Source organism: Notolepis coatsorum, assembly GCF_963971535.1.
Source record: "Notolepis coatsorum genome assembly, chromosome: 11".
Classification (NCBI taxonomy): Eukaryota; Metazoa; Chordata; class Actinopteri; order Aulopiformes; family Paralepididae; genus Notolepis; species Notolepis coatsorum.
The window spans coordinates 50,216,853-50,227,465 of NC_140175.1; the positions used below are offsets into that span (position 1 = coordinate 50,216,853).

The 10,613-nt window shown below is 42.8% G+C and overlaps 1 protein-coding gene across 1 annotated transcript; it reads left to right on the forward strand.

Moving 5' to 3' along the window:
* The first annotated feature begins 225 nt into the window (after nt 1-225).
* LOC311236961 (uncharacterized protein) lies at nt 226-10,103 on the forward strand. The gene is made up of 6 exons (XM_084324768.1): nt 226-269; nt 8,123-8,194; nt 8,286-8,339; nt 8,439-8,618; nt 9,019-9,257; nt 9,341-10,103. Exons 5-6 carry the CDS (start codon nt 9,039-9,041, stop codon nt 9,881-9,883), a joined length of 762 nt encoding a protein of 253 aa, XP_084180894.1. The 5' UTR covers nt 226-269; nt 8,123-8,194; nt 8,286-8,339; nt 8,439-8,618; nt 9,019-9,038; the 3' UTR covers nt 9,884-10,103.
* The last annotated feature ends 510 nt before the right edge of the window (nt 10,104-10,613 follow it).

Sequence of the window (10,613 nt, forward strand, 5' to 3'; positions counted from 1 at the left end):
ACATAACCTTCGTACTGTCGTTACTAACGTTCTGTCTATACTACTATTTACTATACTACGACCTACTATGCTAACATGTTTATACTCTGAGTGTACCATTCAAATTCGACACTGCTAGACAAACAATACTATGTATAACTAATATTAAAACGTACCCGTGGCTGCCTGAGTTGTACCCTTCCTGCTGACTTGTTGCTTACAATTTGTAAGACATGTGTGCAGGTGTTGTGCCGAATTCGGACTCCCTGCCAGAATCCCACTCCCCTCGGGTGAGCGCGCATACACTCTACCAGCCTGATTGATTGATTTAAAACGTTATTAACATATTGCAGAATGGGTACAGTACAGCTCAATACATACAATTGTTAAGGGGATGCAGACCAGAGAAAGACTTTCGTCTAGTTTACATCAGGGTCCCCCATTTTCAATTCATCATAACAATGCCTACCCAGCATATAATACGTTCTTTGTTAGAACTCAACTCGTTATTATTGGTGCATAGAATGAAGAAATACGGCAACGTTTTGACTATATTTAAAAGACTTTGACATTGTAAAACGAAATAAGTGTGGAGTTTCGAAGCTGTAAGCAGAATACAAGTCACAGGAACACCCCCTTCCTACTGTATAAGAAAGAATTAAAAACGCATTGCAAGGAGAACAGCGGTTATTTGTTGAGTTTATGTGTATACAAAACCCTTGCAATAAATGTGTCTTAAATGAATGAAAAGTATACATGGCACCTGCATGCTGCTCTGGATACAGGTAGCAGCTAGCCCCTTTCATGACTGCGGTTTGCAAGCCTGGGGCTTTTGTGACCGCAGTCACTTGTTTATGGGACGTGACCACTTTAGAAAATACCAACCAAGCGTGAATGCGTGGATGACGTTGTGTCAAAAATATATCAGATATGAATTTCAAAGATACCCAGCGTATGGGTTTAACACAGCTTTACGGTGGGGTCTGGTTTGATTGAATTGATTGAAAACTTTATTAACAGATTGCAGAATGGGTACAGTATACAGTACAGCTCAATACATACAATTGTTAAGGGGATGAGAGACTTTCGTCTTGTTTACATCAGGGTCCCCCATTTTCAATTCATCGTAACATATATGACATTGACATACATGACATACAGATAGACCGTACTGCTACATCTATATATTTATGACATACCATATTTGTAAATACAGTACTGTTTGTGATACAAAGAGAGCCCAGAAAAAAAAAAGTATATACATTTGCCGTAGAAACTGTACATTGGATTGGGTAGGTGGGGGGGGGGGGGGGACGCACTGTACAACTATACAAACAAAACTGTACATTGGAATATTGACAAGACCATACTTGGTAATTTACTGTACATTGGAGGGGGTTGTGTTAGGACATTTACAGGGGCCAGTTTCGAATTGCAGTCTCCCGTAGGTGTTTTTTTGAGTGTTTTTGAAAGTGGGTAGTGATTCACATTCCTTTACAGCTTTGGGTAGGGCGTTCCACATTGATGTGGCATAATTGCGAAATGTGTTTACCGTACTTTTCGGACTATAAGCCGCTGCTTTTCCCCCCATTTTTCGACCCTGCGGCTTATATAACGGTGCGGCTTATATGTGACTCGACGTGACCAAACCCGAAAATGTAAAAATCAAAATATAGCTTTTTTGACTGCATTGAAATGTTATTTATCTGTTCCCTTATTTGCTAAACTTAATACAACTTGTAAATTAGTTAATTCTTGTTATTTGTCCGACAGTATTGTGTCCCAATGCTAATTACATATGGTAATTAAACATTAAAACACCTGCGGCTTATAGTCCAGTGCGGCTTATATTATGTACACATCATTCAATTTAGCTGCTGCGACTTATAGTCAGGTGCGGCTTATAGTGCGAAAAGTACGGTAGTCCCTTGTTTGAGCCGAATCTGGGTTTAACATGATTTGTGGAGCTCCCTCTGGTGTTGTGATCGTGGTATTCACTGACCTTTGGGAAGTATTTTGACATGTACATGGGTACCTTGGTCGTGTAGTGTATCTTGTAGACCAGGCCCATTGCAAGTTGCTGTACTCTGTCGTCTACTCAAAGCCATCCTAAGTTTTCAAAGTGGGCAGGGGTGAGGTGGGTTCTAGGAGTAAGGTCAAGCAGTAGTCTGACCAGTTTGTTTTGAGATGTTTGTAATTTTGTTTTTAGCGCCTTTGAGGTGCTTTGGTACCATGAGGTGCAAGCATAGTCGTAGTACCCTTGAATGAGTGCTCCTGCCAGAGTCTTCAGGGTATTCTTGTTTACCAGTGAGGAGATCCGGTACAAGAATCGAGTTCGTTGGTTGACTTTTTTTATTACATTGGATGCCATTTTGTCACAGGAAAGATTTGCCTCTAGGATGGAACCCAGGTAGGTAATATCTTCTTTCCTCGTGACAATATTGTCACCCACTGTAACTGAGAAGCCGTCGGTCTTGCTGTGGTGCTGTGGTGTTCCACAAGGAAGCATACTAGGACCGCTACTATTCCTAATTTATGCAAATGACATGTCGTCAGCTTGTGACTGCAACTTGTTCCTGTTTGCGGACGACTCAGCCCTGCTGGTCTCTGACAAAAACAAGTTACAGGTTGAAAAAGCCCTCAGCTCGGAACTAGGCAAAATCTGCATATGGCTCGCCGACAACAAACTATCATTACACATGGGCAAAACAGAGTCCATTCTCTTCGGTTCAAATAACAAACTCAGCAAGACCGACGGCTTCTCGGTTACAGTGGGTGACAATATTATCACAAGGAAAGATGAAATTACCTACCTGGGTTCCATCCTAGAGGCTAATCTTTCCTGTGACAAAATGGCATCCAATGTAATAAAAAAAAGTCAACCAACGAACGCGATTCTTGTACCGGATCTCCTCTCTGGTAAACAAGAATACCCTGAAGACTCTAGCAGGAGCACTCATTCAAGGGTACTACGACTATGCTTGCACCTCATGGTACCAAAGCACCTCAAAGGCACTAAAAAACAAATTACAAACATCTCAAAACAAGCTAGTCAGACTACTGCTTGACCTGACTCCTAGAACCCACCTCACCCCTGCCCACTTTGACAACCTAGGATGGCTTAGAGTAGACGACAGAGTACAGCAACTTGCAATGGGCCTGGTCTACAAGATACACTACGCGACCAAGGTACCCATGTACATGTCAAAATACTTCCCAAAGGTCAGTGAATACCACGATCACAACACCAGAGGGAGCTCCACAAATCATGTAAAACCCAGATTCGGCTCAAACAAGGGACTAAACACATTTCGCAATTATGCCACATCAATGTGGAACGCCCTACCTAAAGCTGTAAAGGAATGTGAATCACTACCCAGTACCCACTTTCAAAAACACTCTCAAAAAACACCTACGTGAGACTGCAATTTGAAACTGGCCCCTACAAATGTCCTAACCTAGTTGTACAGTAAATGACCAAGTAAGGCTTTGTCAGTATTCCAATGTACAGTGTAAAATGTGTGTCCCCTACCCAACCCCCCCCCCCCACCTCCAATGTACAGCCCTCACTAGGCCTGCCACGATAACACATTTTGCTGGGCGATTAATTGCCCCCGAAAATATCGCGATAAGCGATATTATTGCGACCGGTTAGAGAATTTTTTTTGAGAAATTTATTTCCCAAAACTTTTATTTTGAAGCCCACCGCTCCGTCTTTTCCGGTTTTAGACTTTTATTTTGAAGCCCACCGACCGGACCGGAAGTATTGTTGTGATTATCCTAAGCAGAACATATGAGCCGACAACTTGTCTCGTCCGGTTGTTTTTGAGCTAATAACAAATGTTGAGATTGTTGGTGAACAACTAACTTTAGGTTAGTTTTAACGTTAGCTACTAACGTTAGATGCAGCTACTACAGGCAATCAACGATGAGGAGGAAGCGTCAAAGCAGTATATAATAGAATAGCTGTGGTGCGTAAGCACTGCAGCACGACTCGAAACTACCGGAGTGTTATAATAAATTAATTCATGTTTAACTTGTCCCCGTGTCCAGTCCTTTGACTAGCCCCACCCGTTCATTGTAAACAATGATGCATGTAATTGTATTAACGTTATTCTGTGTTGTACTTGTAGCTATGCTATACGTTGTATTTCGTTTGTTAGTTATTTAGCTAATGTTGTTAGCATGGAATGAGAATCAACGCTCTATCTTTCATCTTTATTTAGCAGTCCAGTTTCTCCGGGCAGTAGCGAGTAACTACTTGGGTCTAAAAATAGCTAACGTTACACTACAAATAATGCTACTTGGTTAAAAGGAGCAACACTATTGAGAAATGTAGTTAAGCTGTGGCGTTGCCCCACGGAGCTCCCGTGCTGTACTCTAGTAACGTCAGCGGCCCGCCTCCCAACACGGACAGTGACTGACAAGCGGCACTGGTTCCGCCTCATTAAAACAAACGCGCAAATAGCAATTAATCGCGCCCGTCAAAATCATTGCATTCATTTTAATTATCGCAGCAATTAATCGATTTATTGCTTATCGCGGCAGGCCTAGCTCTCACCCACCCACCCAACCCCACCCCACCCACCCAACCTCCTCCAATGTACAGTTTCTATGCCAAATGTATATACACTCTTTTTCTGGACACTTTTGTATCACAAACAGTACTGTATTTGCAAATCTGATATGTCATAAATGTATAGATGTAGCAGTACTGTCTATCTGTATGTCATGTATGTCATATATGTTATGATGAATTGAAAATGGGGGACCCTGATGTAAACAAGACGAAAGTCTTTCTCTGGTCTGCATCCCCTTAACAATTGTATGTACTGAGCTGTACTGTACTGTACCCATTCTGCAATCTGTTAATAAACTTTTCAATCAATCAATCAATCTGAGTTTGTTATTTGAACCGAAGAGAATGGACTCTGTTTTGCCCATGTGTAATTAGGGCTGGGCGATAAAACGATAACGATAACTATCGCGATAAATTATTTCCTCAAAATAAACATGAAACGTGGTCGCAAAGTTTCGATATATCGATTTTCCAAGCTTGGATATGAGCACGCACTAACAACCAATCGGTGAAGGAGATGGCCGAGAGCGAAGGAGACCAGGAAGGAGACCCAGAGGTAGCACTCACTCAACAACAAGGCTTGCTAGGCTAACTAGCTTGCACGGCGATGTTTTATATATTTACGTGCCGAGTATGTGTGCGGCGTGAATTCTGAGGCCACGTTCATAGTAGTGTGTGGTATACAGTGGACGTCGTTTCAATATATTGTGGCGGAAGAGAGTATTTTAGTATCATATTGAGCACATTGTCATGGAATACACCGCTTAGGAACAACAGGCTGGCTAGGCTAACTAGCTTGCACGGCGATGTTTTATATATTTACGTGCAGAGTATGTGTGCGGCGTGAATTCTGAGGCCACGTTCATAGTAGTGTGTGGTATACAGTGGACGTCGTTTCAATATATTGTGGCGGAAGAGAGTATTTTAGTGTCATATTTATTACATTGCCATGAGATATTCCGCTCGTTGGCTAACTTCTAACGTGCGCGGACTGATGCTGACATCAACTCGACTCGAGACATTCGCAGCAGCATAATAAGACAACAGGCTGGCTAGGCTAACTAGCTTGCACGGCGATGTTTTATATATTTACGTGCAGAGTATGTGTGCGGCGTGAATTCTGAGGCCACGTTCATAGTAGTGTGTGGTATACAGTGGACGTTGTTTCAATATATTGTGGCGGAAGAGAGTATTTTAGTGTCATATTTATTACATTGCCATGAGATATTCCGCTTGTCGGCTAACTTCTAACGTGCGCGGACTGATGACGACATCAACTCGACTCGAGACATTCGCAGCAGCATAATAAGTTAATTAAACTTGACATACATTATATCGACGATAATTATCGATATTGAATTATATGAAAATAATTTTATAATTTTATCGCGATAACGTTTTTGGTCATATCGCCCAGCCCTATGTGTAATGATAGTTTGTTATCAGCGAGCCATATGCAGATTTTGCCTAGTTCCGAGCTGAGGGTTTTTTCAACCTGTAACTTGTTCTTGTCAGAGACCAGCAGGGCTGAGTCGTCCGCAAACAGGAACAAGTTGCAGTCACAAGCTGACGACATGTCATTTGCATAAATTAGGAACAGTAGCGGACCTAGTATGCTTCCTTGTGGAACACCACAGCTTACTGTGAGGGGGGGGGGGATAGGGTACCGTTTACCTCCACCATCTGCTCTCTCCCCTCCAGGTAGGATTGCATCCAGCTCACTGATTGACAAGCTAAAACCAATTGCTTTTAGCTTGTCAATCAGAATGGTGTGATTGACAGTGTCGAAGGCCTTTTGTAGGTCCAGCATGACCATGCCGCAGTATTTGCCCGCGTCCACCTCTTGTTTGATGTGGTCGTTTAAATAGAGAAGACATGTGTCAGTGGAGTGGGATGTTCTGAAGCCAGATTGGAATTCGTAGATTAGATTTTTTTCCGCAAGGTATTTTTCGACCTGTTCGTATACAATTTTTTCCATGACTTTCGAGATGGAGGTAAGGATAGAAACAGCTTGGAAGCTTGGAGTTGCTAATAAACAGTTTAAAACATTGTTAGGAAAAAAAAGTGGTACTCACAACGAACTCTGGCAAGATGGCGTCTTCTTCTTCTGCAACTTTTTTTGCGCAGTGATTTCTGGACGCACCAGGCATGCGACAAAAAAAGTTGCAGAAGAAGAAGACGCCATCTTGCCAGAGTTCGTTGTGACTTGTGAGTACCACTTTTTTTTCCTAACAATGTTTTAAACTGTTTATTAGCAACTCCGAGCTTCCAGACCCCACCGTAAAGCTGTGTTAAACCCATATTGTACCCTGGGTATCTTTGAAATTCATATCTGATATATTTTTGACACAACGTCATCCACGCATTCACGCTTGGTTGGTATTTTCTAAAGTGGTCGCGTCCCATAAACAAATTACTGCGGTCACAAAAGCCCCAGGCTTGCAAACCGCAGTCACGAAAGGGGCTAGGTAGCAGCATATTATCGTGTGGGTGTTCCTATGACTTGTATTCTGCTTACAGCTTCGAAACTCCACTTATTTCGTTTTACAATGTCAAAGCCTTTTAAATATAATAAAAACATTCCCGTATTTCTCTCTGCTTTATCGTTTTATGACAGACATCTGATGAGTGTATGCGCCCGCCGCCAATAATAACGAGTTGAGTTCTAACGTATTACATGCTTGGTAGTAGCCCCTTACGTGACTGCCAGCGAGCCTGGGTCTCTACGGCAGTCACTCTCACCTATACTGCGACCATTTGCAACTTATGGTACCGAGCGTGATCACATGGAGCGTGCTGGGTCAAAAATATATCATATATGAATTTCAAAGATACCCAGTGTACAATATGGGTTTAACACAGCTTTACAGTGGGGTCTGGATTGGAAGCTCGGAGTTGCTAATAAACAGTTTAAAATATTGTTACTCGACGAGTGGTACTTACAGACCGAACGTCCATTTCCGCCGTTGGTGTCACAGCGCATGCGCACCAGGCAGCCTAATAGCGGCAGAAGAAGAAGACGCCATCTTGGCAAAGTACGTTATGCGAGTACCACTCGTCGAGTAACAATATTTTAAACTGTTTATTAGCAACTCTGAGCTTCCAGACCCCACTGTAAAGCTGTGTTAAACCCATATTGTACGCTGGGTATCTTTGAAATTCATATATGATATATTTTTGACCCAGCGCGCTCCATGTGATCACGCTCGGTACCATAAGTCGCAAATGGTCGCAGTATAGGTGAGAGTGACTGCCGTAGAGACCCAGGCTCGCTGGCAGTCACGTAAGGGGCTAGCTGGGTAGGCTGATAGAGTAAATGAGTGTCCAAGCGAGGGGGAGTCGGATTCTGGCAGGGAGTCCGAATTCGGCACAACACCTGTTCCTTAGAACCAATTAATCTCAATCCACAGTCACTTAATAGTTAATACACATGTGCCACTCAGAATCATTCAATCAAGTAAACTATTCATAGGTGTTGTTTCTCATTAAGGCTTACCTAATACCTATTATAAGGCTACTAAATGAGATCTCTTTTCTTTTGGACAAAAATGGAAACCGTTTTAGTGACACTAAAGGACAGTCAAGGAGCGATCACATTAACAGCTACCAAAGACACAGTGGAAAGACTAAAACATGGTGAGTAAACAAGTAAAGTGTAAATCAAATGTCATGTAACAATTATTACTGTAGGAATGGACTTTGTTATTTGATACATCTGCTTTTTCAGATAGAACGTTTGTGGCTCACATACTGAAGCAAGCCAGAGGTGTGGGAAAGCAAGGTAATCTCTTATCATTTTAAAGGCAAATAAATGACTCATTCAGATGTTTATATTAATAACACTTGTACTGTGTTTCTCCATTCATGTAATAATTTGCAGCTACAACCCCACCGGCACTCACCCAGTGCCCTCCAGTAGCCAGGCCACCTTCAGGCAACACTCGGGGCCCTCCAGTGGCCAGGCCACCTTCAGCAAACACCCAGTGCTCTCCCCCAAACATCCACATTCCATGGCTCAAACCCGCATCTCCACAAAAGCAGTTAGGTCTGTACAAACAAGGTACATTAACTAAAATTACAACTAGGGATGTTCGATATTGGCTTTTTTACCGATATTGTCCAACTCTTAATTTCCGATACCGATATCAACCGATACCGATATATGCAGGGTCCCCCCCCCCCCCCCCCAAACGGAATAATTTCAGGTAATTAACATTACATATCTCTTGTCGTGGAATTAACACAACATTATGCATACTTTTGACTATAAATAAAATCAGAATTTGTTCTTACTTGCTTGCCTGGGTAAATAAAGGGTAAATAAATGTAAAAAAGATAATTGAAAACCGATACGATATTTTCCGATATCACATTTTAATGCCAATATCGGACATCCCTAATTACAACCTAAATAAAGCAAAAGAAATGTTGTTGTGTCAATAACACTTGTGTCTTTACAGACTTCACACACAACACCATCATGCTGCTCCTGGAACTGACCAAGACCCACCAACACCTCTACTACCTCAATAAAAGGGCCTTCTACAGGAAACTGGAGGAAGAGTTCCGAAACCATGGCTACCACTTTTCTAATGAGAAACTGCGCAAGAAACTGGGTAACATGCTTATCACCTATAAGAGGGCTAAAGACCGGAGTCAGACGACAGGAGAGGGGACCAGAACATGGGAATATTATGTGGTAAGTGCAGTTTGTTAATGCATTTCCAGTTGTAGCTTATTTTCCAGTTGGAGCTTCTTTTTCTTAACTGTGCTCTTCCACAGATAATGGATGACCTATTTGGACCCTGTGGGGTCTGGAAGGCACCACCAGGCACCATTGTGTCAACCCCTTTATTCCCCAAGAAGGAAAGTTCGAGTGCCACATCCTCTGGGCAACTCCCCAGCTTCCCTGAGGAGACGCCTGGTCCTGGTGCTCCAGAGGTCCCTGAGGAGCAGCCTGGTTGCACCACGACCCTGCCCAGCACGGTCGACACAGCATCGATGCATCGGAGAGGACGCATCAGTCGTCCGTCTTTTGATGAGAGTTACGAGGTTCATGCGGAGAGACGGACTGCTGCGTTGGAGGCCATGGTGCGGCCAGAACAGGACAGACGGAGAAGACTAAAGGAGAGAAGGAGAAGAGCATTTGAAACACAGCTTTTAACTAGTCTCAACCAAAACACTAACCAGCTTTTAACTAGTCTCAGCCAAAACACTAACCAGCTTTTAACCGGTTTCAACCAAATCGCTAACCAACTCCAAGAGATCAGTAGCCAGCAGAAAACAATAATAACACTCTTGTCATCACAGTCACCAGATAAATAACATTTAATTCATGCCACTTTTGAGTATTTATTTAAAAAACAAATTGGTTGTCACGGTTCCTGCCTGGCTGTGCTCTCTCTCTCTCTCGTCCTTCCCCCACAGCCTGCCTGGCGTGTCACCCTGAACTCTGGCTTTCAAACAAGGACCTGCTTCGACTCTAGCCTGCCTGACTATTCTCTGTGCTCTACTCCTGGAACGTATGATGACCTGCACCCGTCTTGACCCCTGCCTGGCTGACTTAGGGGTGGGAATCACCAGAGGCCTCACAATACGATACTATCACGATACTTGAGTCACGATACGATAGTATTGCGATGCTAAATATATTGCGATATGCTGAGTATTGCGATATTAACACTTTGAGTGCCACGGGTCCGGTGCCCCGGAACCCCGTTGCGTGCCACCACCCACTTCAATGACTGAGCTCTCATATTTGCGAACGCATAAACTATATCTTAAATTATGGCTATGTGTCTAATATGGCCGTCGCTTATCAATGACTTGTTTGCAGTCAACATTGTCGAAACGGATTGTTTTTTAATCCGTTCATTTCCGTTTATACCGTTTCTTGAAAGTTTCAGAAATGTTCAGAAGATTCTGTGATAGTCGCCCTTTACTGGAATACACAAAACACGTTGTCATTTTTCGGCCTATTTATGAATCGTTTTCAAATAAACGCTAGATTATCGATAGTATATGTGTACTTATGCACGCTATAGAAGCGGGGTGA

What these genes read in the sequence shown, in the direction of transcription:
- LOC311236961 (XM_084324768.1), top strand. Translation starts at nt 9,039, where the DNA reads ATGCTGCTCCTGGAACTGACCAAGACCCACCAACACCTCTACTACCTC. An exon ending in GAACATGGGAATATTATGTG is followed by an intron (nt 9,258 to 9,340) that starts GTAAGTGCAGTT and finishes GCTCTTCCACAG; the next exon opens with ATAATGGATGACCTATTTGG.